The sequence below is a fragment of the Macaca fascicularis genome, chromosome 11, assembly GCF_037993035.2.
Source record: "Macaca fascicularis isolate 582-1 chromosome 11, T2T-MFA8v1.1".
Lineage (NCBI taxonomy): Eukaryota > Metazoa > Chordata > Mammalia > Primates > Cercopithecidae > Macaca > Macaca fascicularis.
In genome coordinates this window covers 96,613,465-96,641,012 of record NC_088385.1, presented here as the reverse complement: position 1 = coordinate 96,641,012, position 27,548 = coordinate 96,613,465, and the positions used below count along the sequence as shown (strand labels likewise).

The 27,548-nt window shown below is 37.7% G+C and overlaps 2 protein-coding genes across 8 annotated transcripts in view; both read left to right on the top strand.

Moving 5' to 3' along the window:
* LOC141408103 (uncharacterized) overlaps nt 1–11,894 on the top strand; it is a 51,391-nt gene extending 39,497 nt beyond the window's left edge. The window contains exon 3 of the mRNA XM_074007701.1: nt 11,529–11,894. Coding sequence (XP_073863802.1) covers nt 11,529–11,549 — 21 coding nt within the window. The 3' untranslated portion in view covers nt 11,550–11,894. The remainder of the gene's footprint in view (nt 1–11,528) is intronic.
* ATP2B1 (ATPase plasma membrane Ca2+ transporting 1) overlaps nt 11,577–27,548 on the top strand; it is a 67,982-nt gene continuing 52,010 nt past the window's right edge. For all 7 annotated transcript variants that reach the window (XR_012420477.1, XR_012420476.1, XR_012420478.1 and 4 more), the window contains exons 1-2: nt 11,577–11,957; nt 24,885–25,082. Coding sequence is in view for 4 of the 7 variants with exons in the window: in XM_065525230.2 (XP_065381302.1) it covers nt 11,750–11,957; nt 24,885–25,082 (406 nt within the window). In the remaining 3 variants the exon portion in view is untranslated. The remainder of the gene's footprint in view (nt 11,958–24,884; nt 25,083–27,548) is intronic.

Genomic DNA, 27,548 nt, shown 5'->3' with positions numbered 1-27,548 from the left:
GAATGTTTTTCCATGTGTTTGTATCACCTATGATTTCTTTCAGCAGTGTACAACACTTAATTGTACTTGCTAGTATGCTTGTCTTTCTCCCTCATTTAGGCTGTAAACTGTTTGAAGACAGAGCCTTGGACATAGAGTTTACTCAGATACCTTTGGGACTGGTAAGAACTTTGGAGAACAACAGGTGTTGGGGGACAGTGATAAGTTTAATATTGGTGATTGCATTTGAAGTACGGCAAGATACTCAAATAGAAATGTCTGTTAACAGAACATCGCCTGGCACTTGATTAGGGTGGTAGATGTAGGCCCACTATGGTATGAGTTGCCACGAGGCCTGTGGAGAGATCCCTGGGTAATACCCTCATTTAAGGTGTGGTAAAGATTTTTAAAGGGGGTGAATGTGAGCAGAGGAGGATGAATTAAGAGACCTGTGAGAATAAGTAAATGATACAATGGACAGGAGGGAACAGTACTGTCAATTGACACAGAAGTATAGAGGAGGATGAGGATTGATAAAAAGTTTGAGATCATTAATAGATGATGGCTAATAGAAGCATTAATAGAAGATGGCTCTTCATAGAGAGCCATCTTAGTAGTGTGTGGACTAAAGAATGGATCCAGTTTGTCAGGGTCAAGGTGAGAGTGGTCCATTAGGAAGAAGCATTGCGAATAGACCTTTTTAAGAAGTGGGATAAAAGGAGGGGGGAGAAAAGAATAGCCTAATGGGTTATCAAAATCCAGGAGAGACTTTTTTTTTTTTTTTTCTGTGGCGGGGAGGTGGACAGAGAAAAATGGTCTTTTATGTAATAGAATGTATCTGAATACTGGCTAGTCTAAGTGAGGAAACCAAGAGAAAGGGGATGGAAGTGGTGGTAGCCTGCAGTGTAGCAATCAAGGAAGCAAGGTCTTAGAGCAGACTTGAGGACCCTGGAAAGAGCTAGAGTAATTTAAGAAAGTCTTGGAATTGAAAGAGGAACATAACAGGAAGTTAGAGATGTGTCCGTGGATCATGTATGACTGAGAAAAAATTGTGATGGAACTAAGAACTCAATTTTTAAACTTTTACCAACATTGCTCAGCCAGATGGTATGTCTATTCAGGGGTAGCTAATTAACCAGATGGGTGGTAGGAGGATAAAGAGCAAGTGAGACATAAGAGCCAAGCTGGAGTCGCTGACCATTGAGAAGTAAGCATTTTTAGGGAGGCAAGTGTTGATTAGAAAGGATCTTGACTACCTTTGAGCTTGTAGGTCGGAATGTATACACAAGGTTCAGTAGAAGTGAAGAGAAATAAAGTGAGATAAGTTGTTCACTGGAGAGGAAATTTTGAAAATAGAACAATTCCAAGGGATGATAAGTTTGAACTTTGGCCCTCCCCTTAAATAGCAGGTGGAGAATACAGATCAAAGTCTTAGAATGAAGGTCAGGAATGTGTGAAACCAGAGAGTTTGAAGGATCATCATGTTGTGATGGAATGAGTTACAGTTCAGCAGTTCCCTGTTGCCCATGTTCTTTGCACTTTGGTGAGTTAACCACAAATAAATTCTTGTCTGGTATCTTCTTAAAATAGAATTTACCTTAATTTCCAGCCAGATTATTTAAATGTTTTGTAAAAGTGAGTATTGATTTACTGAACTGTTCTTTAATAATCACAGCTGGAAATTGCAAAAGATCATCAACTATCAAACTATATAAATAAAAAGAAATAAATGGGAAAGTGCCTTCTTCCCTTAATTCTCTATTCAGTTGGTGAAGAACTGGAATAAATCTTATTGAAATCTAGAGTTTTTAATTAAGAAAACAGAAAGCTCATGTTAAATTTACAGATAAGAGTTATGCCTCTTTCAATATTGCCAACTTTATTTTTGTGAGCTCTTTTCAGTGACATAATGAGCATCCTGTTTCCTTAAGCATGTAAGTGTAGGTTCTTGTGAATTGACAGGATAGAAGCTCTTAAGAACTGAGTAGGCCGACAGAGCAGCTGGTGTGACATTCAAGTGTTCATGTTGCCTTCTAGCTCCTGAACAGAAGGAAAAACACAGTTTTAATTTAGAAATCTCTTCTTTGACTATAGCTGAAAATTTCAACACCAGCGAGACTGGAAAATGATAGAACATTTGGTTCTCATATTTAACTGGAGATATAGTATGTTCTTATATTTGGTAAACTGCACAGGATTATATAAAATTAACTTTATTTTTTGAGCTTTTCAAAAGCTTATTTTACTGGGAAACTTACTGTAAAGATGAAAGGTTTCTAAAATGCCTAAATAGAACAATAGAATAGGAGAAAACAAAGTAGTTTATTTTGTGGGATAGCAAGAGAAGGTAGGTATCTAAAGTTCTCTGTTAAACTTTTAAAAATTTAATACTTTTTAGGTGTTTAAAGTAATTTAACATATGTTCAGAATGTATCAATATGAGTCTCCACATTTTTTAAATAAATTATTTGCAGTGTTTATGTATATTTGTGTATTATAAGGCTTAAATGGAAAAATATTAGTATACTTGGTACTAAAAATCAAAACACAAAAAAAGTACCAACTCAAGTAATGTTTTTAGAAAGTAGTCTGCTTTCAGTTATCCATGCATATCAAGAATACCATAATAGGCTGGGTGTGGTGGCTCACATCTCTACTTCCAGCTCTTTGGGAGGCTGAGGCGGGGGGATCACGAGATCAGGAGATCAAGACCATCCTGACCAACATGGTGAAACCCCGTCTCTACTAGAAATACAAAAATTAGCTGAGTATGGTGGCGCATGCCTGTAATCCCAGCTACTCAGGAGGCTGAGGCACGAGAATCGCTTGAACCCAGGAGGCGGAGGTTGCTGTGAGCTGAGATTGTGCCACTGCACTCCAGCCTGGCGACACAGCGAGACTGTCTCAAAAAAAAAAAATAGCATAATAAAGAACCATGAGTAATTTGCTTATATTTGTTTGAGGAAACTTTTGGATCAAGATGACAATTCAGCAGTTTGTTCCCTAGTCAAGGTTGAGGCTACACTTATTGTCAGTAGTGGCTCTCCAGACCAGTAGCATTAGCATCACTGTTATCTGAGAAGTTGTTAGACAGTCTCATGAAGTGTTCAATCTACTGAATGAGGCTCAGCAATCTGTGTTTTCACAGGTGATTGAGGTGATTCTGGTGCATGCTGAAGTTTAAGAACCACTAATCTCTAGTGTGTTAACTGTTAAATTTGTTCTGGTTTTGGTAAATTCAGAGGGATTGTTTTTTGTTTTGTAAGTACAACCTTGCAAAATTAGACCAACCTCCCAAAAGACAGGTATCATAAATGTTTGGGATAAGATGATACCAGTTGACTTGACCATAGACCAAAAATGTCTATAGTTCACGATACCTGTGTTTGAGATCATTCACATTAAAATTTTATCATATATTCTGCTTAATTAAGTACTCTGTTGGCATGAATTTATAATCTGTACTGAAAATGACAGCTATCAAAAGCCAAAATAGTTATCTAACAGCCCCAGGGAGGGAGGCGAGTCACCTATTCTGCTTTGGGCTGGCATGTTTCTTTATAGACTAAAGACTGTGGGAAACAGGAGCTGTGCTTGGGCCTTTAGGATAAGAAAACTGGGTGGTTTTTTTTTTACACTTTCACTGAGCCAGACTGTTACAGTGTGGTTTCATCATTTTAATTGAATTATGGAATTCTGAAATATGAGAGAAACAAAATAAATAGGCCCTGTAAATGCACATGCAAATAAATTATTATCAATAAACGAATCTCGTTTCCTCTTACTAAAAACAGATGAAAACAATTATAAAGGCTGCTGTGCCATCCAACCCCTCCCTGCTGACTCCTTTTGACTCCTTCGAAAAAGGGACAAACAGTGGAAAGTGAAAACAAGCAGCTAGAGATGACAGTGTAGTGGGAATAAGAGTCAAACATCAGAGAAATGAAGGCAGCAGAACATTTCAATAGTCAGAGAGTGATTAGCAGTAGCAAAGGTTGCTAGTAGGTTAGATTAGGGCTAAATGTGTCCATTAGATTTAAGAACACAAGGGGTCAGTGGTCACCTGGAAGAGTAGTTTCAACGCAGCATAAAAGAGGAATCTAGATTGTAATAGGTTGATTTATGAGTGGGAGATAGTGTAGAAACAGCAAATTTTGGAGGGGATGATAGTTAGGTATGGAGTTAAGTGTTTTTTTCACCAAATGGTCTTTACTGGGTAAGATTGTTTTTATTATTATTTAGACCTACTTGCCAACTTTATTACCATGTTTATTTGGCAGATTTTTATTTAGCATAGATAACCCTAACAAATTATTTTTCAAATAAATGTATTATTTCTTTCAGGCTGTATGAAATATTATAATTCAGTATTATTTCTTTGCATACCCTGAAGAATCTAAGACCCTGGTTAAAAAACATTGCCATGTAGCAGGCGTGTAATTCATTTTAAAATCTGAAATATCCTTTAACTTATTCTGTTGTCTAAAAGGATTTAAAGGAAAGCTATAATATATCTGGCATACCAAGATGGTTTGAAAACTCCTTGAATGCTGTGACTTTCTCTTAACTCATCTAACACCTAACGTATTCTTTTAAACAAAGTGTTAGAAAGTTTTGTTTAGCTCTGCTATTTAAATTGTGGTTGCTTCCATTGTAAAATCTGTTTTCCAAATTTATTTTAGCTTATGGTTCAAGAGTACCTTCTATGTTCCAGACAGTGCTGGAGTTAAAAATGAATGGCGGCTGGGCGCGGTGGCTCAAGCCTGTAATCCCAGCACTTTGGGAGGCCAAGACGGGCGCATCACGAGGTCAGGAGATCGAGACCATCCTGGCGAACACGGTGAAACCCTGTCTCTACTAAAAAAATACAAAAAACTAGCCGGGCAAGGTGGCAGGTGCCTGTAGTCCCAGCTACTTGGAAGGCTGAGGCAGGAGAATGGCGTGAACCCGGGAGGCGGAGCTTGTAGAGCGAAACTGCGTCTCAAAAAAAAAAAAAAAAAAAAAATGCATGGCACAGATTCTCCCTTGAGTTACAGTTCATTGGGAAAGACAGAGAGGTAAACAAATCATTGCAGCTGTGTGATCAAGGCTATAATAGAAGAACAAATTAATGCCTTCCTTATTCTAATCTAGTTGTTTCCCACTCTGAGAGATTTGCTAAAGTGTTCATGCCAAGTTTATAACTGACAGCAGCTGTAACTGCTGTAACTTGCCCTTTAAAGCACTGTACTTAGTCTCTGCCTCTGGAAGAGTCTACTAGATAAGTAAGTTACTTAGGGGAGTAGGACTAATTTTAGTCAACACAGACACAGCAATGGTATTTAGGAGTCCTTTGAGACTAATAAATCAGGCATTTTAGATAATGCTTATTTTCTGCTTTATCAGCTCTGTAAAACTAAAATTTTGTTTGGTGAATTTACTCTTGTTTATATGTTATTCTTTACTCATCTAATATAAATTACTTTTCTAAACAAGCAGTATAGGCTTAATGATCTTTTATGTGAGTATGTATGTTTTCTTTAAGCCCCTTAAAAAGTGAAAAATGTGAGTTAAGAGTAAATTTAAATTTGAGTCATTCCTTGATTTCTTTAAAACATTTTAATGAAATAATTTGAATGTACCAAAACTTTGTAGAATAAACTCTACCATTCTTAATCTTGTAGTGTCTCTTTGATATGTATAATAATAGACCATCTGCTCCTTTCACCGTGAGAGTGAGATATTACATGCAAACACTTATATTTAAGTTTACAGTAAATTATCATGGTTGAAAGACTTCAAATTTTTAGGGTGTGAATCAGGTAAAACGTTATTGTCTTTCTGCAGAAAGTGACTACATCAGAAGGTTGAAAGATCATAGTCTTTTTGGAAGACTGATTTGAGTAATAGTAAAACTCCAGTCTCGTGTTAAAAAAAAAAAAAAAAGATCCTAGTCTCTCTTGATAAGATATGGAGATCAAAGATGGATAAAGCACGGTTTTTTGCCTTTAAATAACTTTTCGGTGTAATGGGCCATAAATTTAGGCTAAGTTATGTAGTATACTATCCAAACCTTCTATAGGACATTTACAGTGCTAAGTTTCAGATTGTCCACATTGATTGAGAATCACTGCGGCTATCTAGGAGGACTGGGTGGGGTAGGCCTGGATTTTTTAACTCTTGAGGTAGCTGTCACTGTCAATAAAATGCCATAGCAACCACAGTGAGAAACAGCTATGTAGGCTAGTTATCGCTCTTGCTGTAACTATGTCTGTGTGTAAAGGAAGTGGAATTCATTTTATGTTAAAGAAAGAAACACACACAAAATAAAAAACACACAATGAAAATGGAGATCTCTTGAGTTCTTTTTTGAAAGCCTGTAGTCAAAAATTATTTTTTAGTTCTTTGTCAGTCAAATGGTGCATCTAATGGTTAGGGTGTCAGTACCAGTTTTAAAGTACAGTGCCAGTTATTTCCCTGATAGTAGTAGCCTCCTTAAAACTTGTATATTGTTTATCCTGCGATTTTAATTGCAGCTATTTACTCTCATGTTTAATGATTTTGTGAGTATTTAATGTTTGCTTTATTTTATAAGTATCTCTATCCATTTTGGAAGTAGACCATTATGAGTGTTTGGTTTTAATGGCCATAAAATGAACTATTGGATTTGATCTCCAGCATCCCTTTAGTTGTTAAATTCTAGGATTCTTTACTTTGTGACCATGATTTAACAGAAAAGTCTTTTTAAAATAGTGTTTTATTTTGATTTTGGTTTAGTAACTTTTATAAAAATGTATACTTGCTTAATCCAAAAAAATCAGTAATTACTCTGATTAAGGTATCATATTAGTATATTTGGGTCCAGGGAATAAGCTCTAATTGTGTACAGTTAGGTCAAAGTTGATATTAATTTATGAGGTGGTACACATTGACTTCTAAACACCAAAGAACTAAAAATTTGAAACTTAAAACTTCATATTCTCATTAAATGAATGAAAATAAAGTGTCTTTATCTTTAGAAGATTTTTTAAAAACCCTAAATCAATAATGTGTTCATATAGAACCAGTCATGGATTAAGACCCTTTGTAAATACTAGTTTTGGATTTAAATACTTTACTGAGACATGTAGTAAAACTAATCAAAATTTGACTTAACATTTAAATTATTCCAGTATATCAAATCGTATACTGATTCTCTTTTCCTCTAGGTTTAAAAATCTTTTTTTTTTTTTTGAGACGGAGTTTCGCTCTGTCACCCAGGCTGGAGTGCAGTGGCGCGATCTCAGCTCACTGCAAGCTCTGCCTCCCAGGTTCATGCCATTCTCCTGCCTCAGCCTCCCCCGAGTAGCTGCGACTACAGGCGCCCGCCACCAAGCCTGGCTGATTTTTTGTGTTTTTTAGTAGAGACGGGGTTTCACCATGTTAGCCAGGATGGTCTCGATCTCCTGACATCATGATCCGCCCGCCTCGGCCTCCCAAAGTGCTGGGAGTATAGGCGTGAGCCACCGCGCCCGGCTGAGTCTGGATAACTTTCACACAACTTTTGCTTGATCTGTAAAGTGACCTCATGAAGGAAGGAATTGATTGAAATTATATTATTAACCAACCTGTCTCTTTATGAGCTCTACTAACTACTAGGATATAATCATCCTTTTGTCTTTTTCTAAGGCCCTACCCATTCACAGTAAAGATTATATGTCAGTAAAAATCCACCTTGTTGTTCTTTTTGAATATTGTAACCATTTTTGCCCACTCCAGTCTTCAGCTACCTTTGTGTGTGTGTGTGTGTGTGTGTGTGTGTGTGTGTGTGTGTGTGTGTGTTTTGTAATACCTCAAAGACTACCAACAGTAGTTTGTTCAGAGACAACATTTATTCTGGGCTAAATTTTGTAAGCCAAGTGGCCTACATGTGCTTTCTTTAAAATCTCCCTCTTCTTGGGCCTCAGCTTCCACTTAACATTTTTTCTTACACTTTTCAAATAGTAGATAAAATTCTTTTAGAGAACAAAGAGAAGCAAAGTAGATGTTCTGCTTGCTGTTGTATATCAGTCCCAAAGAGCGTTTGTCTCACTTGATTGTCATGTTGTAGCTAACAAGTGAAAAGCAAAACTTTTTTATTGTCCTTAGTATTTTTGTCAATCAGCCAAGTAGATGAATGGAAGAGTAGGTAAAGAAAATAGTAAAAGGAGCTATAGATGATCTAGAAATAGACAACAACCTGCTGTATAATTTGCAGGATATTGGTAATTCAAATAGGTCCACTTTGGGAAAGTGGCTCATTTGCATTTGGTGCTGTTGTCTGGACTTCCTTTTCTTTAAACAGTGAGGGAATTGAGCATGATTAATAATCATGTGCTTATCAAAGCTCTGTGTCTTGCAAAGTAGTAGAAGACTCAACCCTGGAAGGGCATTTATTGACAAATTATGGAAAAGATCAGTGATAGGACAAACTTTAGTCACTGATTGACCCAGGGGCTCAACTGATGTCCAGGATTGACAAGCACATGCTCACTCGCTCACTCTCTCTCTCTCTCTCTGCTCCACGTGCTGTCTATTGGATCCATTTTCAGAGACTTTCCCCTTGTGGTATCAGATGACCACAGTAGCTCTTCATGTGTCTCTCAGATTTAAGTTCAATTAGAATAAACAAGTGTCTGCCCCAGAGTCACAGCAGAAGTCTTGTTACCACCCGTTGGCTCTTGTTAGGTCACATGCACATTCCAGAACTGATGATCAGCATGACTGCTGGGGATATCTGGGAATGGGCATGGAACTCTGCTCAGACTCTGTTGAGCATTGGGGAAGCACAGATTCCTAAATGAAAAGTGAGGCTATTGCTGAAAGATAGGGAAAGGGATGCTGAGGTGGCAAATAGCAAATACGACAGTGGTCCTTCAGTTCTGATTTATTGTATAAATGGGTACATTTGGTGTTATTTCATGATTTTGTGACCTACGAACACTTCCATTTTGACCTATTAAATGTGAAGACGTAAAGTGGAGGCTGTATAGTAGATATAGGTTCCAGTCTTAGCTGTGTTACGTATCCCTGTTGTTGAGGAATTCAAAGGCATTCAATGAATAACAGTCTTTTCTCCTGCTTGAATTCTGTGAAGAGAAGACAAATTGGCACATAGGAATAAAAAAAATCAGTTTTATTACTTCTGAAAGCTGGAATGGATGACTTGGTTTTTGTGTGACAACAGGGCTCTAATATTGAACCCAGAACTAAGCAATTATTTACCTCCACTCCAGTGGGCTTTTAAATCTTGGGGTCTGCCCCTAAGAATTCAAACCAGAATACGTGAGTCCTACAGATATCTGGCTCCCCACAGAAGGCAGAGGTGAAGAAGCTACATATGTCTAGTTTCTCTAGCAAAATCTCTTACCAGGCAGGTCATTTCACATCCATGATGATTGATGAGGTAGCAGGCCAGGAGTTGTTGAGGAAAATTCCTCTTTGTGGAAACCAGAGGACAGATGAACAAACATGCCCTCAACACACAGACTTATCTTAATTATTTTATTTGTTAAATAATAATCTGTTTTAAGGTTAGTGTGATGTTCAGGCCAACATACTCTGGATATAGAAACCTAAGGAGATTATCAAATAACCACCCTCTCCAGTTTTTCAAGTTGGATTATTATAATAATTGATGTGTGCGTAGGAGGGAACCCACTTTGCCTAGGAGATGAGTAAAATTGGTAATAATTAGACAAGCATAAGGATTTGTGAAGTGGGAGGAAGCAGGCAATGCAAGAAAATGTCTTGCAGAATCTATAACTATCACGTCTTTGCAAATTTAACCTAAGGCAAGCAAACTTTTCTCACCTAGCCATCCTGAACTCACTGGTACAGATTCTAAGTTTTTAGCCCATTCTCCAGTTCAGTTGTTCTCACAAGTGTGCTCCCTAGACAGATAGCATCAACTTCACCCCAAAAATTGTTAGAAATGCAGATTATTGAGCCCCACCTTAATCTACCTGAATCTAAAAATGCTTGAGGTGTGGGGCCCAGCAATCTAACCAATTCTCCGGGTGATTCTGATGTATGCTGAAGTATGAGGACCATATACCATGATTACAGACATCTTCATAACAATTTCATAGCTGAAGATTTATTGCATTGGCCATTCTAATCTTTTCTAGTTCTAATCATCGAACATTTAAAAAATATTTTTGAGTGCAGGTAGATTGCTTGAGGTGGAAAGAAGTTGAGTCTGTAAAATGGAGCAAGAGAGTCATGAGCAGTGGGGCTGCATTTTCATCTTGTAGGTTTAGATTTAGTGGCATGATGCCTATTTCAAAAACTAAATGTAGCAGCAGAATGCTCAGGACATTGTATGTGTGAGATATTAGAATGAGGAAGAACCAAGGGATTAGTGATTCTAATTTGCGTAGAAGAACTTGAAGATCAGGAAGAAAGGGGGTTATATACAGAAGAGACTTTTCAAAGGTAGAATTAACTTAGTAACAGACTGAAGCCGGAAAGGATGGAATCAAAGATGATTTAAGATTCCTAGCTGAGCTGATAAGTATAATGGTGGTGGCAGAGCTGTTAAATGAGTGAATGAGATGAGTCTATCATTGGGCATGTTAACTTTGAGGTGATTGTATGGAGAAGAAAGCTTATCTTTAGTCAGATTAGAATAATAGGAGGAGTTGAAAGTATGATGAAGAAATAAATGTAATGCATGTATTCATTCCTTAGACTTTTACTGAGTGTCTACCATGTGTCTGGTACAGTTTTAGCTTCTCAAGATGTAGAAATGGACAAACTGTACCCTCAGAACTAGTACTGTAGATGGAGGGAAAAAAATAACATATAAACAAATGAACAAGATAAATTTAGGTAATAATAAGACTGGGCAAGGAAAACAAAAGAGTAGAGAATTTCTTTAGATAGGGGGTCAAAGGAAGACCTGAGGTGGTGACATGTGATAAGTCATATAGAGTATAGTTTTTGACAGCCAGAAGATGGTAGAGTCACAGAGTGGCCAATGAGAATTACAGGAAATAATAATATTAAAGGATCTGTTATGCTTTTTGTCCTTTCAGGCGCTATTCCATATGAAAGATTTGCAGAGAGAAATCCAAGTATAATATTAAAAAGAACTTGGGCTTGGATACAGTCCACCTCAGACATTTCAACCATTTGTTAGCTGGGCAGAAAACTCACTTTCTTGAAGTCTGCTCTTCTCAGTAGAAGAAGAAGGAGTCATACTTCATGGGATTAAATTGTAATGATTAAGTGAGAGAATGAATTTAAAACAACTAGCATAATGCCTGGAACAATAACACTAATGCTGAGTGGATCATAAAATTCAGTCATGTGAAGTGCAGTTTCATTTAATGTTGATGTAATCTAATGTCTTTTGATACACAATTTATTTAAAAGTTGTACTTTGATCTGTTATGCAAAACACTTTAAAAGCACAAGACTGAAGTTCAAAACTATTTATGTTATTAAATTATGTACTTTAGCTACCTGATGACATTTAGAAAATATGCTTATGTGCATAATACTCTTAAGATAGATTTTATTAACTTTTAAATATTTTCTTCTTACAGATGTGTACATCTCATGATTGATACGGAGAAACTAGTCATGGGCCAAAGGTCAAGATACTTCTCTGGGAAATGTTGCTGCTGATGCTGCTTTACAAAGTCATACAATGAGTGTTTGGTTTAAGAAAGATTTTCATATTTAAAAGATTTTCATCTTGGAAATACATCAAGTGAAAATTAAATTCTTTTGGGAAACATTTTCCTTCTGATATATTATACTTGTAATGGGCGACATGGCAAACAACTCAGTTGCTTACAGTGGTGTGAAAAACTCTTTGAAGGAAGCTAATCATGATGGAGACTTTGGAATTACGCTCGCAGAGCTGCGGGCTCTCATGGAGCTCAGGTCCACAGATGCATTACGAAAAATACAGGAAAGCTATGGAGATGTCTATGGAATTTGCACCAAATTGAAAACATCTCCCAATGAAGGTGAGTTTTATTATGCTTGTTTTTGGTTCTTTGTGCAAGGAGTTCTATATATTGGGCTTAAAAATAAGCATGCTTACATTATGTTGGTGATTGTATGATTATGAGATAATTATAGTGACATTAAAAATGGGTTATCAGATTAGTACAGGTAAAGTATTTTTATAATAACACATAAATGTTGCAAATTAATTTATATGTTTTAGATTGGCAGGATGAAATATTTTGTTCCATTATACATACTACTGCTGCCTGTTTATGATAAAAAGATTGTCTTCCCTTTGAGCTATAAAGGATGGAACCAGGCTTGGATGCCTCCCAGGGATTTGGTGGAAATAAACTCTCAGATCACTATCCTTCATTTTGCTGGGTGGCTTAAAGTAGTTGTCACTGTCAGTAGCTGATTGAGTTGGTTTTAGCTTATGAGGCTTAACCTAACCTTTAATAATTAGCTCAGGAGTTCCTAAAGCAAATGAACTAGATTAGACGGAAGTTAGTTTTTCACCTAACAGACATTTCTTTTAATAAAACTAGTTTTCAGTCTTTGAATTATGTTGAACATCCCTGTTTTCACAGAAGCCTTTGGTTTCATAAATTTGTATTTGTGGCAGGTTTTTCTTTTTGAGAATCAAAAAGGAAAATTCATTATAACTTTCTGGCATTATGGTCTTTGAAATGATTTCAGAAGGTTGCCTTTTATAAATTAATCAGATTGAACATAAAATTAAGGTTAGGACATTTCTGGAAAGCATTTCCAAATTGTAAAGGCAGAATTGGGAAGGGACACTTATGAGGATGAATGGGGATTACAATTTATTTTATTAAAGATGAGAAATTATTAATGTAAAATTTTAAAGTATATTAGTATATATTCCAAAGCCAGTTCTAGAGAAATTAAGCAAAAGTATTTTTCTTCATTTCCTGAAACATTTAATGCCATGCTATTGCTTAGATGATATTTAATGTAATAGCAAAAAGGCTTTTACAAAATTAAGTAACTTTAAATTATATTTTAAAATTATTTAAAACCTTTGTAACCTATGTAATTCATTCAACTTTGATTTCTCTGAAGTAGCATGATCTTGAGGAAGCCAGAGTCAGTATTCACACGTGTCCCAACAGGGCTTCTTTAGACTATTTGGAATATGTTCTTTTCCTGCAAGACCTGTTAACTCTTCAAGGTTTTCTGGATCTTTTCAAATTGGAACCACTAGAAGCATCAGCTTCTTAGTTATACCTTAGATATGTTATACCATTTTAATGTAGTTGGGTTTGATTACTACAAGATCAATCCCAACTATTAATACATTAAGATGGTATTGCATATCTAAGGTATAACTAAGAGTATCAGGAGCAGTTCCCATGGACTTGAATAGATAGTAATTTGACAAAATTGATTGCATACCTAAAGTATAACTAAGAGTATCAGAAACAGTTCCCATGGCCTTGAATAGACAGTAATTTGACAAAATTGATTGCATACCTAAGGTATAACTAAGAGTATCAGAAACAGTTCCCATGGACTTTAATAGACAGTAATTTGACAAAATTTGAAGCTTATTCATTATGCAAACTGACTTTGAGTTATTATAACATCTTAGAGATTTGTACATTAGTATGTTGTTCTCAGCTGGTAGATCTGTTAATTCAGCTTAACCATTAAAATCTCATGGTTTTATCATCAAGTTGATAGGCAACACTAACAGTAAGGAGCCCTCAATAGAACAACATAGTTTCTTCATAAAAGCAATATTGAGCTTTAGTTTCAAATCTTCACTGAACTGTACTTCCCCTAACCTGTACTTCCCCTAACCCTAACTTGCATTTCTCTATTAATCAAAGTTCTTGTCTTCCGATAACTGAATACCCCACCACTTGAAAATGAGAATGCCTTCTCATTTTTATAGACATGATTTCTTATAAGTTTGCACTACAGTTTCTTTCATGCTGTTATTTGGAGCGGTGCCTTTTAAATTGGTTTAATTAGTGAAGTTAAGTTAACTGAAAATTTTGCATCTAGTACAGTGGTTTTTAAAATTTGATAAGGGGATAGTTATATACCCTTTTGACAGTATGTTGGAAGCTATGGATAATCTCTAGAAATACCCACTTACCACTCAGAATTCTATGTGAATTGTTGCTGCTTTGGGCTATTAGATAAATTCATGCATTATTATCCCCTCTTTAATTCGTAGAAAGTGTTTGCTCATGTTCTTCCTAGTATTGTGAATTTAATATTTGCTAAAATTTGTATAAACTATTTTCCTCACTGTTTATATATACACAATTTGTTTTTTTGAAATGATCTTTTAAAAATAATGTGAAGGAAGCCATTTTAAGCGTTATACTTACATTTACAGTTGAAAATACAAATGAAAACAGCAGTGCGGTGGCTCACACCTGTAATCCCAACACTTTGAAAGGCCAAGGCAGGAGGATTGCTTGAACCTAGAAGTTCAGGACCGGCCTAGGCAATATAGCAAAACCCCATCTCTGCATATAAAAAGATTAACCACTGTGGTGGCACATGCATCTCTGCTATTCAGGAGACTGAGCCAGGAGGATCACTTGAGCCTAGGAGTTTGAGGCTGCAGTGAGCTATGATTGCACCACTGCACTCCAGCCTGGGTAACAGAGGGAGACCCTGTCTCAAAAAAACAGCAGCAGCCTTCACTAGAATGTTATTTCCAAAGAATCTTCATAGTTTTAGTTTAACTTAGTAGAAATAATTCACTCAGAAACATTTTGTCACTGATCAAGCATACAAATGGTAATAAATGAAACATGACCAGGAATAAGCAATTAGGAGTTTGTATGTCCAAGGAAATGAACTAGACAGCAAGTACTCTTTTGTTAGAATAACCTGTTTATAATCAGGGAAAGTGAGAATTACAATGATTCTTCAAAGTACGTGAATTTCAATTAGGTAAAACCGAAGTTGTCTTACCTGTCCCTTTAGTTCATTCATTTATTGATGACGTATACTTTCTTCAGACTTAGGATATTGATTGTCCTGTGTTTTATATACTTCTGCTAAAAAAGGTGGTGGGGCCTGGCAGTTACTGGAAGGCAGTTGTCGGTGTGTAATTAAATCATCACAATTTTAGAGACTTTATGTAAGAATATGTGCATCTTAGAATTGCTGAAATTTTGTAGTATTTTTTAGTATCTGCCATGCAGTAGGCATTTTTCTAGGCCCTGGGTATACATCCATGAATAAAACAAACATCTCTGCCTAATTTTCACATGTTCACATGGGGAGACAGTTCACAAGACAACTAAATGAAATGTGTAGTGTGTTGGCGATACGTTTTTTAAAAAAATGAGTGGAGAAGGGAAATCAGAAATATTGGGGGTGTCAATATTGGATTTCTGTAAATTATGGAGGAACAACCCAAGACATTTCTTAGGCAAGAACCACAAAAATGATAGCTTATCCTTATGATAGATAACACTTTTTTGTGCTAGATTGGCTATTAGCACTTGAAAATATTAAAATAAGTTAATATTTTAACAAGTTTATTTTACAGCCAAAGAACCCTCAGCACAAAAAAGTTAAACAGCTTACCCAGAGTCTCACTCTGGCTCCAGTCTTATTCTGGCTTCAGAGACCGTGCTTTAACCACCGTGTTGTGTGTTGCCTGTTACAAAAGTTCAGTTCACTTAGCTTGTAAAAGAGTTGCAATATGAAGAAAGAGGTAGCGCAGTCTTCTCAATAGTAATTTTTGATAGGGAAAAAACATTTTGGAATTACATGGTGAAAAAAAATTTGGTTTAAGGTTCTGCTTATCAATTTGTTCTTCATTTAAAAAACATACCCTGACCAAGTATGGTGGCTCACACCTGTAATCCTAGCATTTTGGGAGGCTGAGGTGGGAGGATCATTTGAACCCAGGAATTTGAGACCAGCCTGGGCAACATTTAAAAAATAAGGTGAAAAAAAAAAAAATGAGCCAAGAGTGGTGACACATGCCTGTGGTTCCAGCTACTCAGGAGGCTGAGGTGGGAGGATCGCTTGAGTGTGGGAGGATCGCCTGAGTCAAGGCTGCAGTGAGCCATGTGTGATCCCACAAAAGAGTGAGACCCTGTCTCAAGAACAAAAAGAATGCCCTATTCAATAAATTGTATTTATGTGATTCCTTTTTGTCTTGCCCATTTATCACTTGTTTTCTAACAATATGTTTTGAAGAATATCGTATGCATATCATATGCATGTGATACTGGTCATTAGGAAGTGTTTTGACCAGATGTAATTTTCATATTAAAAACTTCCCAGTGGTTCTGATTAACCATCCTAACTCCTAAAGAAATTGGAAATATAAATTGCAAGGTGAACTGGAATGGAGGCTTGTAACTTCATATTTTTGGCTCTCTTAGAGAAAGCATCTGTCTTCTAGTCCTCAAAATCCAAGAATGCACTTTTATACCAAAATAACCTGCTTCTAACATCCTAACTACATAAAATTACCTTCACAGTTTTTTTTTTCTTCTGTATCTTTGTTGTTTTCTTGCATTGACTTTCTTAGTCATATTCTAAATCACATTCCTTGATCCTTATATTTTTACACTAGCTTTTGGTATATCTTTCATCTCTTCGTGGTCCTGTGTTATCTATGTTATATTTTATGTTGGATGGTAGACTTTTTGATAATAGGGTTTCTGGTATATAGGCCTCCAGCCCTACTATCATGTTTGTTATTGAGAGTTCTACATTAAAAAAGGAATTCATGTTTTTAAATGAATTCATAAAAATTAAAGGCAGGTGCCAAGTGGTATTCAGTAAGAGGCATGGCTTCATGGACTTGTAAAGGGCAAGAAAGCAAATGAGACACTAAGCTTTTAAGTGGTGGTTGCTGAAATTAGGTCCAGGATTTTCTCCCGAGCTTTAGTTTTGAAAGCCCAAAACACACACAACCCAGAGTGCTGAACTGGTTGCTTGTCAGTCTCCCCCACTAAACTACGAGCTCTTTGAGGGCAAGTGGTAGGGAAAGGCATCCTGAGTTATTTCCCTTTGTATTCCTAGTGCACAGTGACATAGTAGGCATTTGGGAAAGAATGTGTGAGTTTGACTTGAGAATAGTGTCTCTTAAATTTACAGTTAGGGAAGGGATCGCCTCCTCTTTTGAAATTGAGAAAATCATGAGAATATTAGATTGTTTCCCAAGAAGAATAAACATAAACATAAATTTTTATGTACTTTCTTGGTCTGCACGTTTTCCTGTGTCCCTCACTTAGAAAAGTCAGGTTGGCTGCTGCTATAGGTCCACCATGATGCAGACTGTGTTAGTCCATTTGTGCACTGCTATAAAGAAATACCTGAGTCAGGGTAATTTATAAAGAAAAGAGGTTTAATTGGCCTCATGGTTCTGCAAGGCTGTACAGGAAGCATGGCATCAGCATTTCCTTGGCTTCTGGTGAGGCCTCAGGGAGCTTTTACTCATGGCAGAAGGTAAAGTGGAAGCAGGCACATCATATGGTGAGAGAGGGATCAAGAGAAAAAAGGGGGAGGTCCCAGACGCTTTTAAACAACCAGATCTCATGTGACCTAACTGAGCAAGAACTCAGTTATCACCAAGGGGATGGTGCTAAACTGTCCATGAGAAATCTGCCCCCATGATCTAATCACCTCCCACTAGACCCCACCTCCAACATTTGGAATCACATTTCAGCATGACATTTGGAGGGAACAGACATCCAAACCATATTATTCCACCCCTGGCCTCCCACCCCCCCAAATCTCATGTCTTTCTCACATTTCAAAATACAATCATGCTTTCTCAATAGTGTCCCAGAGTTTTAACTAATTCCAGTATTAATTAAAAAGTTCAAAGTCCAGAATCTCATCTGGAGATGAGTTCCTTCCATTTATGAGCCTGTGAGATCAGAAACAAGCTATTTACTCCAAGATGCAGTCATGGGATAGGCATTGGGTATACCTTCCCATTTGAAAAGGGAAAAATCAGCCAAAAGAAAGGAGCAGTAGACTCCACAAGTCTGAACCCCAGAAGGACAGTCAATAAAGTTCCAAAACAATCTTCTTTGACTGCATATTCTGCATCTAGGGCACACTGATACAAAGGGTGCAGTCCCAAGGCCTTGGGCAGCTCAGCCTCTGGCTTTATAAGGTAGGTGCAACCCCTGTGGCTCTCTCTTAGGTTGTAGTTGAGTGATTGAGGCTTTTCTAGGGTTAGGATGCAAACTGCCAGTGGCTCTACCATTCTAGGATCTAGAAAACAATGGTCCCCTTCCCACAGCTCTACTAGGCAGTGCCCTGGTGGGGACTCATTCTAGGGGCTCCAACCCTACAATTCCGCTTGGCACTGCCCTAGTGGAGTTTCACTGTGGGGGAGTTTCTCTGTGCCTAGGGGCAGAGCCCCTCTTGTGGCACCAAGGCTTTCTGATATTTCCTTTGAAATCTAGGGGAAAACTGCCAAGCCTCCGCCACACTTGCATTCTGAGTATCTGCAAACTTAATACCACATAGGAATTGCCAAGGCTTATGGCTTGAGCCCTCCAGAGCTGTGGCCCAAGCTGTTCCTGGGACCCTTTGAGCGAAGGCTGGAGCCAGAGCAGCCAGGATGCAGGGAGCAGTGTCCTGAAGCTAAGCAGGACAGCTGTACCCTGGGCCTAGCCCTTGAAAGCATTCTTTCCACCTAGACTGCTGCGCCTGTGATAGGAGGGGCTGTCCCAAAGATCTCTGAAGTGCCTTTGAGGCCTTTTTCTCATTGCCTTATCTATTAACACTCAGCTCTCTTTTAGTCATGCTAATCTCTCTAGAGTGACTGTACCACAGCCCACTTGTTTTCCTTCTCTACCACAGGGCCAGGCTGCAGATTTTCCAAACTTTTACCCTCTGCTTCGCTTTTAATTATAAGTTCCAACTTCGGGTCATTCCTTTGCTCCTGCGTCTAATAGTAGGCTGTTAGAATCAGACAAGCCAGTTCCTGAATGTTTTGCTGTTGAGAAAAGTCTTCTGTTAGATACCCTAGGTCATTACTCTTAAGTTCAAACTTCCACAGATCCCTCAGGCATGGACACAATACAGCCAAGTTCTTTGCGAAGGTATAACAAGGGTGACCCTCGTTCCAGTTCCCAATAAGTTTCTGATTTCCATCTGAGAACTTGGCAGCCTGGACTTCAGTGTTTATATCTCTGTCAGCATTTTAGTCACAACCATTTAACCAGTCTTTAAGAAGTTTCCAGACTTTCCCTCATCTCCCTGTCTTCTTTTGAGCCCTCCAAAGTCTTCCAGCCTCTGCCTGTTACCCAGCTACAAAGCCGCTTCCACTTTTTAAGGTATCTTTATAGCAGTGCCCCACACCTCAGTGCCAATTTTCTGTGTGTGTTCATTTTTGTATTGCTATAAAGAAATACTTGAGACTAGGTAACTTATAAAGAAAAGAGATTTAATTGGCTCACAGTTCTGCAGGCTATACAGGAAGCATGGCACTGGCATCTCCCTGGCTTCTGGGGACATCTCAGAGTGCTTTTACTCATGGAAGAAGGTGAAGCAGGAGCAGACACATTACATGAGAGCAGGAGTGAGAGAAGGAGGAGTTCCCAGACTCTTAACCAGATCTTGCATGAACCTACTGGGCAAGAACTCACTTATTACCAAGGGGATGATGCTAAACCGTTCATGAAGGATTCACCCTCATGATCCAATGACCGCCACTAGGCCCCACCTCTAACATTTGGAATCACATTTCAACATGAGATTTGGAAGGGATAAACATCCTTACCATATCACAGACATACATACATGTACATGTAATATAAACACATACAGACACACATATACATATGATATATGCACAAATACAAAATTTCTAGTACAGAATTTGATAAGACTGTAGTATGTGCTGTGTGTTAACTGAGATTGTCAGTTATATCTACCTTCATCCAACATTCCAGTAAATTCCCCCCACTTTATTTCCTAAATTGGGACATAATTTTATTAGTCCCTGCAATTGGGATGCTACATTTTCTTGTAAAACATTAAGATCTTAATATAAATGATATTTTATTTTATAGTATGTTCTTTTCAAATATAAAGACAGTACCTCTGAGCTATTATCTAGTCATAGATCAAATACAGACTTTTATTACTCCAAACAGTGATGGAGTCAGACCCTAAAAGCATATAATTCTGAGGCTACTTTTGATGTGTTTTGGTTGTATTTTCTTTTTGTGAAGCTAACTGGGCCATAAGAAGATCAATTCCATGCATGACCTTGGCCTCATTGCCACTACTCTACAATTAACTGAGCCAATTAGGCAGAAGATTTCTCATTATATGTTTTATAAGTTATTCCTAATAGTTTGGTATCATTTATATTTTTTAAAACTAGGACCAGTAATTTCTTTGCCATTTCCGCCAGCTCAGCTGTATCGCATACTTTACTTGCTCCCTCCTTACAGTAGAAGCCTCTTCTTGGATCTGTATTAGACAAACATTACAGCCCTGAATTCCAAGGCCTCTGGCCTCTTCGAAGGAATACCTGTGGTATTACCCTTCGTCTCCTATGTCATCAGTGTTGTCTTCTCCACTTGATCATTGTCATTAAGTCACTTGTCTTAATGTCTGTCACTTACTTTTAAAAAACAAAATGCAAATAAAACCCACTTGAACTCATCTTTACTGATTTATTTCTGCCCACTGAATCACACTCTTGGAAAAAGTTATCTATACTTACTGTCTCCACTTGCTCATTCCCACTCTCTGTTCAGCTCTTTTCTAATCAGACTTTCTTCCACACCAGTGCACTGGAATATTCCTTACAAGGTCATCAGCTTCTATCTAGTGAAAGAAAGTGTTCCATTCTCTGGTCTGTTACTCAGCCTTTTAACATCATTTGCCATAGTCAGCCAAATCATCTTTTTAAAACCTCTTTTCGTCTCTGGGCTTCTGTAGTAGTACCTGAACATGTTTTGTTTTGTTCCGTTCCCCCTTCCCCTGCCTTCCTTGCCTCCCTCATTGGCTGTTTCTTCTTAGGTGCCTTGCACTCCTCTTGCCCTATTTGAACATCAGTGTTGGGTGCTCCAGCGCTGTAGCCTCAGCCTAGTTCCCTTCTTATCTGCTTTAACTTTCTGAGAGCTCTCATTGGGCTTGTGGCTCCAGAATCAATATAATTGATGACTCTGGCTCAGACTTCTCCTTGAGTTCTGAATATGGAGAGCCAGCTGTCTACTAGACACCTCCACTTGTTTTGTTTAAATCTGTGAAACAGAACCATTAACTCCTCCCTCCCCTTTCCTCCTAATTCTTCAGTTCTCAAAATCGCCTGTCTTGGAATATGACTACCATCCACTCACTTAAGTGCTTGGAGACCCCGCCCCCTCGCAAAAAAAAAAAAAAAAAAAAAAAAAAAAACCTTTCCCTTTCATCCTACATCCAATCCTTAAGTACGTTGTCTGATCTCCTTCCAAAATACCTGACAAATCCACTTATCCCCTTCTGCCTCCACTTCTAAAACCGAAATTCAGGCACCATCATCTATACTTTATAAGCAGCAGCCTCCCAACTGGCTTTTTTCCTTCACTCTTGCTCTCTTCAGTTTCCTTCAGATAGCAATTTATGTGATTTTTCTAAAATCCAGAGTAGTTACCACCACTCTGCTTTAATGGTTTTCACTGCACTTTAAGGTGAGAATGCCATTCTCCTCTCCCTAGCCCCTATGTTCTTACCTTTGGTCACTTTTTCCATTTTGACCCTCTCTTCTTTCCTCCTGGGTCACTGGGTTTTAGCTACAGTGGCTTTGCTTCTGGCTAGTAAATCTTCTAATCTTGTTTTGATCTCTGGGCCTTTGTATTTGCTTTTGCGCTGCTGGGAATGTTCTGCTCGAAAGTCTTCTCACCCTTGACCCCTGAAGGTTCAGACTGAAGCCAAATATTAGCTCCTTAGAAAGGCTAAAGTAGCCCAGTAAGAGAGTTCTAGTGGCCCTTTTTTATTGTCTTCATTGTACTTGTCTGTAGTTATTTTAATTGTCTACCTCCAGGATATTATAAACTTATTGAATGTTCTTGTTCACACTAATTCCTCAGCATGTAGAACAATCCCTAGAAGTAGTAAACATTCAGTAAATATCTATTGGGAAACAGACTATTGTTACAAAACTGTTCGTTTTATTATATTTAGATTGTGTAAGTTTATTATTAATAGAAATTAATTGTCCCTCAAATTGAATTAATACATTACTTTAGTGTTCAGTCAGTTTATAATTGGTGTTCCACTTACTTAAGAGTTGGCCTGTTTATGATTTATGAACTGTGTATACCTTCTCTTTTGGTTCTTCAAAACAACCTTGTAAGTTTGGCCAGCTGATATTAGTGCCCTCCCTTGACCCCCAAAGAGTTAAGTGACTTGCACAAGATTTCAGTAGGTGAACTGGAACCTAGGTCTTCTACTTCCTGTACCAGATAGTTTTATTGGTGTAGTGTCCTAGGTGTGTGCTTTTGTGTGTGTTGGTAGTTTAGAGGAATTACAATAGCATTTAAGACCTTTACTTCCCATACTCTCTTCAAGATATGTTTTAAAGCTATCTTTAGCTCTGTGACTGTTCTTTTCAGTGGTAACAAAATATTGGTCCCTGTTAAAACCAATATAAGTTAAGATTTGGCCAATTATTTTTTAGTGGTGATAATTATCAGGTATTACAGGTATGTCATATGTATTCAGTAAATGGTAGTCTTTATACACTGTGAGTTAGGCTGATACAACACTATCTCCATTTTTTTTTCCTTTTTGCTAGTAAGAGCATTCAAACACAAGATAAGACAAACCTACCCATAGACTAATCTCATCCTTATTACTGCAGTCCTTTGCTGCCTTGCTTTCCATTGACTCTGAAAGATTAGAGCTCTTTGGAAGCTTTCAACTGATAAGTCTATTTTTTTTTTTTTCCAACTGAGAAATCTAAAATACTTTCGGTACTGCCCAGTATGGACCCTGTTATAGTTGCTAGTGAGATAGTTTTCTGAAATCTTTGAATCTTGTTGAATCCTTCAATGAAGTAGATAATTACTTTAAAGCTATATGTTCGTTTCTCATTGTTTATTCTAATAATGTATTTATATTCCCTCTTCTACTCTTTGCCTGCCTGAGCAGTGAGATTAATAGTTAAAGCACTTAAAGCTGAGAGTCTTACAGTAATCTGCTGTTTTCCTGTCTTCCTCCTTTGATGTTCTCTTGGAATAGGCTCTTGCCAAAAACACAAATTGAAGTTAGATTTAATATGAGAAGTTAAAAATGATATTAACCTGTTTATCTCTGCCTTCTTCTCTAGCATTCTTTTTCTTTCTTTCTTTCTTTTTCGGAAGCAGAGTCTTGCTCTTTTCCCCAGGCTGGAGTGCAGTGGCGTGATCTTGGCTCACTGCAACCTCGGCCTCCTGTGCGCAAGCGATTCTCATGCCTCAGCCTCCTGAGCAGCTGGAATTATAGGCATCCACCACCATACCTGGTTAATTTTTGTGTTTTTAGTAGAGATGGGATTTCGCCATGTTGGGCAGGCTGGTCTCGAACTCTCGACCTCAGGTGATCTGCCCGCCTCGGCCTCCCAAAGTGTTGGGATTATAGGCGTGAGCCACTGTGCCTGGCTTCTCTAGCATTCTTACACAGACTAAGGAAAAATACCATTTGTCACTGCTGCCTGTACTGTTACACTCCCACAATAATGTACATATGTACACACTTTGCATTAACTAATCGGGATATATCTGGGTTTGACAGGATCAACAAGGTTAAACACTTACTCGGTAGGGTGTAGGAATGGCAAAATGGATGTTCATCCCACTAGCTCTGTCTTAACCTCCTCATATCTTTCTAATTCCATAGTCTAGACAATAAATGTTACATCATACAGTATATGTCCTACAATATACCTTTTACCTTAAGTGACAATAGGTACATTCAATAGCACCACCTATCACTTCTAAGAAAGATCATCCTAAGTATCCTGTTAATGTGACTTTGCGAATCTTTTATCAATCTAACAGAGACATTTTAGAGAAGCCTTTAGAGCTTGTGATAGATTAACTTTTCACTGTTATTCAGCAAATGAGAGTAAAAAAATCAGCCTTTCACTGTTGTCCAGGGTGCAATAACTAAACCAAATCTATGTCTATATCTATATAACTAAGCCAAATATACATACATATATATATGTGTGTGTGTATATATATGTGTGTGTGTGTGTGTGTGTGTATATATATATATTTTTATATATAAACTTCCCAGTTTTGTGAGGGCAATATCCTAAGGTCGGGGAAATGTTTAACTGCAATATGAAAACCATCGAACTGTCATAACAGTTCTGATTGCTAACATATACAAGATGGTATAAGATAGTATGATCAGAAATAAGCAATGTTGACTGGGCATGGTGGCTCACATCTGTAATCGCAGCACTTTGGGAGGCTGAGGTAGGTGCATCACCTTAGGTCAAGAGTTCGATACTAGCCTGGCCAACATGGGGAAACCCTGTCACTACTAAAAATACAAAAATTAGCCAGGCATGGTGGCATGCACCTATAGTCCCAGCTACTCGAGAAGCTGAGGTGGGAGAATCGCTTGAACCTGGGAGGCAGAGGTTGCAGTGAGCCGAGATTGTGCCACTGCACACCAACCTGGGTGACAGAGCAAGACTCTGTCCCCAGAAAACCAACAAGCAAAATAACAAACAAAAATAAGCAGTTGGGAAAGTGAAAATTCTTAGTCCAGTCCTGACTTACCTACTTAAAGTGTTCTTTTAAAGACCTGCACATGTTTTTCAGTGATTTAAATTCTGTACACTTAAAGCATGAAAGTAAACATTTTGGTAGGGTCTTAGAAATTACAATCTAGAGTGATGAGTTAAGGTATTTTGAATAAAAATATATATTTTCATTTGTAAGAAGTAAAACTATTCACTGAAATTTGTTTCTTTTTATTAGGTTTAAGTGGAAACCCTGCAGATTTAGAAAGAAGAGAAGCAGTGTTTGGAAAGAATTTTATACCTCCTAAAAAGCCAAAAACCTTTCTTCAATTAGTATGGGAAGCATTACAAGATGTCACTTTAATTATATTAGAAATTGCAGCCATAGTATCATTGGGCCTTTCTTTTTATCAGCCTCCAGAAGGGGATAATGCACGTAAGTAAATGGGGGGAAAAAAAAGACATGTCTGATGCTAGCTCAGCTAATTCATTTAGTTAATGCATAATAATAGCTGGCCAGCATTTATTGATGTTTGCTATGTGCTAGGCACTGTTCTAAGTACTTTAAGTATATTGTCTCAGATAATTTTCACAGTAAACCTATGAATTAGATTGTGTTACCTCCCTTTTACAGTGAGGCACAGAGGTGAAATAACCTATCCATATATGCTTACTATGTGTCTGGCACACACCTGTGCCACGTATATGACATGGTCCTTGCTATCACAGTTTTTAAGTTTTTTAGAACACTATACTATGAAACAATTTTAGTTTTTAATTTTTGGTTTCTTTTGGAAAATGTCATTATGAAAGCAAAATTCTATTCTCTTCCCAAATGCATTACTAGTCAAGTTCTTAAAGTATTTTGCTATATACACTATTTGAATAATTTCCTTGCTATTATAGAAAATTTCCTTGCCATTATACTATAGGTTGAACATTGCTAGTATGAAAATCTGAGCTGCTTTGAAATTCAAAATTTTTGAGTGCCGACATGATGCCACAAGTGGAAAAATTCCACACATAAGTACTTACCACAAATTTTGTCTCATATACAAGATTATTTTTAAATTATTGTATAAAATTACTTTTAGGCTATGTGTATAAGCTGTGTATGAAACACAAATTCTTGTTTAGACTTGGGTTCCATCCCCAAGATATCTGATTATATATATGCAGATATTCCCAAATCTGAAAAAATTAAAACATTTTTGATCCCAAGCATTTCAGAAAAGGGATACTCAACCTGTGCAGAGTATCGTAACCAACAGAGAAATCCATTATGGCGTGGTAGATTTGCTTTAACGTGTACCTACAAATGTTTTTTCCTCCTATCTTTCCGTCCCTTTCTGTTTTAAATTTCTTTTTCTGCCTTTTAAAAAATTTATTTCAAATTAATAGTTCTGCTGGTAGATTATGTAACTGGTAGGAAATCTAGCATGCATTTTGGTTACTATATTTAAGTAGCTATAATATAAAATAAACCGATAGTATTTTATGTATCAAAAGGCTGATTCACCAAAATACTTTTGTTTGTGAAAGCTTCATTCCTATACCCTTTGAAGTTGTGAAGAGATACTTGCTAACTCTAAAAGTTCGGTAGGGTAATTATGTTAATCTGTTTGCATTGCTGTATAAGAATACCTGAGACTGACTAACTTACAAGAAAAGGTTCTGCAGGCTGTACAGGAAACGTGGTGCCAGCAAGAAAAGGTTCTGCAGGCTGTACAGGAAACGTGGTGCCAGCATCTGCTTCTGGTGAGGGCCTCAGAAAGCTTACAGTCATGGCAGAAGGCGAAGCAGGAGCAGGCAGAACACATGGAGAGAGGGAGCAAGAGGTGGCCTGGAGGGGCCAGGCTTTTTAAAGGATCAACTCTTGTGTGAACTCATCACCATGGGGAGGGCACCAAGCCATTCATGAGGGATCCACCCCCATGATCCAAACAGCTCCCCCTAAGTTCTGCTTTCAACACTAGGGATCATTTCAGCATGAGATTTGGAGGGGACAAACATCCAAACTCTATCAATAATTATGTAATTATTTAAAAGATGTACCTAGGCTCATGTAAAATTGTATTCTTTCTCTTTAAAGAAATTTGGACACAGCATAAACCAGTTTATCTGAGATTAGTATAGTTCAAAGTTTCTTAGCAGCAGCACAACTGACATTTTGAGCGACAAAATTCTTTGCCGCCGTATTCATCCTGCACTCCACCCCAAGTGAGGCAACCAAAAACATCTCCAGATTTTGCTGTGTGTCCCATAGGGAGCAAAGTTGCCTCTGGTTGAAAATCACTATAGATAAGAAGGGATTTCGACAATATTCTTGTCAGTGTTGAGCTAAATTATTTTTAAACTTTTATTTATTTTTACTAAATAAGTAGTACCTATTTTACTGTTTAAAAATAATAATGGGGGTGGGCGAAGACAGTCCAAATAAAAATAATATTCACTGGAAATCCCACTTCTTTTTTTTTTTTTTTTTTTTTGAGATGGAGTCTCGCTCTGTCGTCTAGGTTGGAGTGCAGTGGCTCGCTGCCAGCTCCGCCTCCCGGGTTCACGCCATTCTCCTGCCTCAGCCTCCCAAGTAGCTGGGACTACAGGCGCCCGCCACCACGCCCGGCTAATTTTTTTTTATTTTTAGCAGAGATGGGGTTTCACCGTGTTAGCCAGGATGGTCTCGAACTCCTGACCTTGTGATCTGCCCGCCTCGGCCTCCCAAAGTAGAAATCCCACTTCTTAGAGATTCTTGCTATACCCAAATCCTTTAAGATTTTAAATATGTGTCCATGTGTCTATGAGCACTCATATATGTAAATGTATGATGGTTCATAGGTATATGTGTGTATCTGAAAAGGGGGGTCATATCATCTTAAGCAACATACAGCTGATTTTTTTCAGT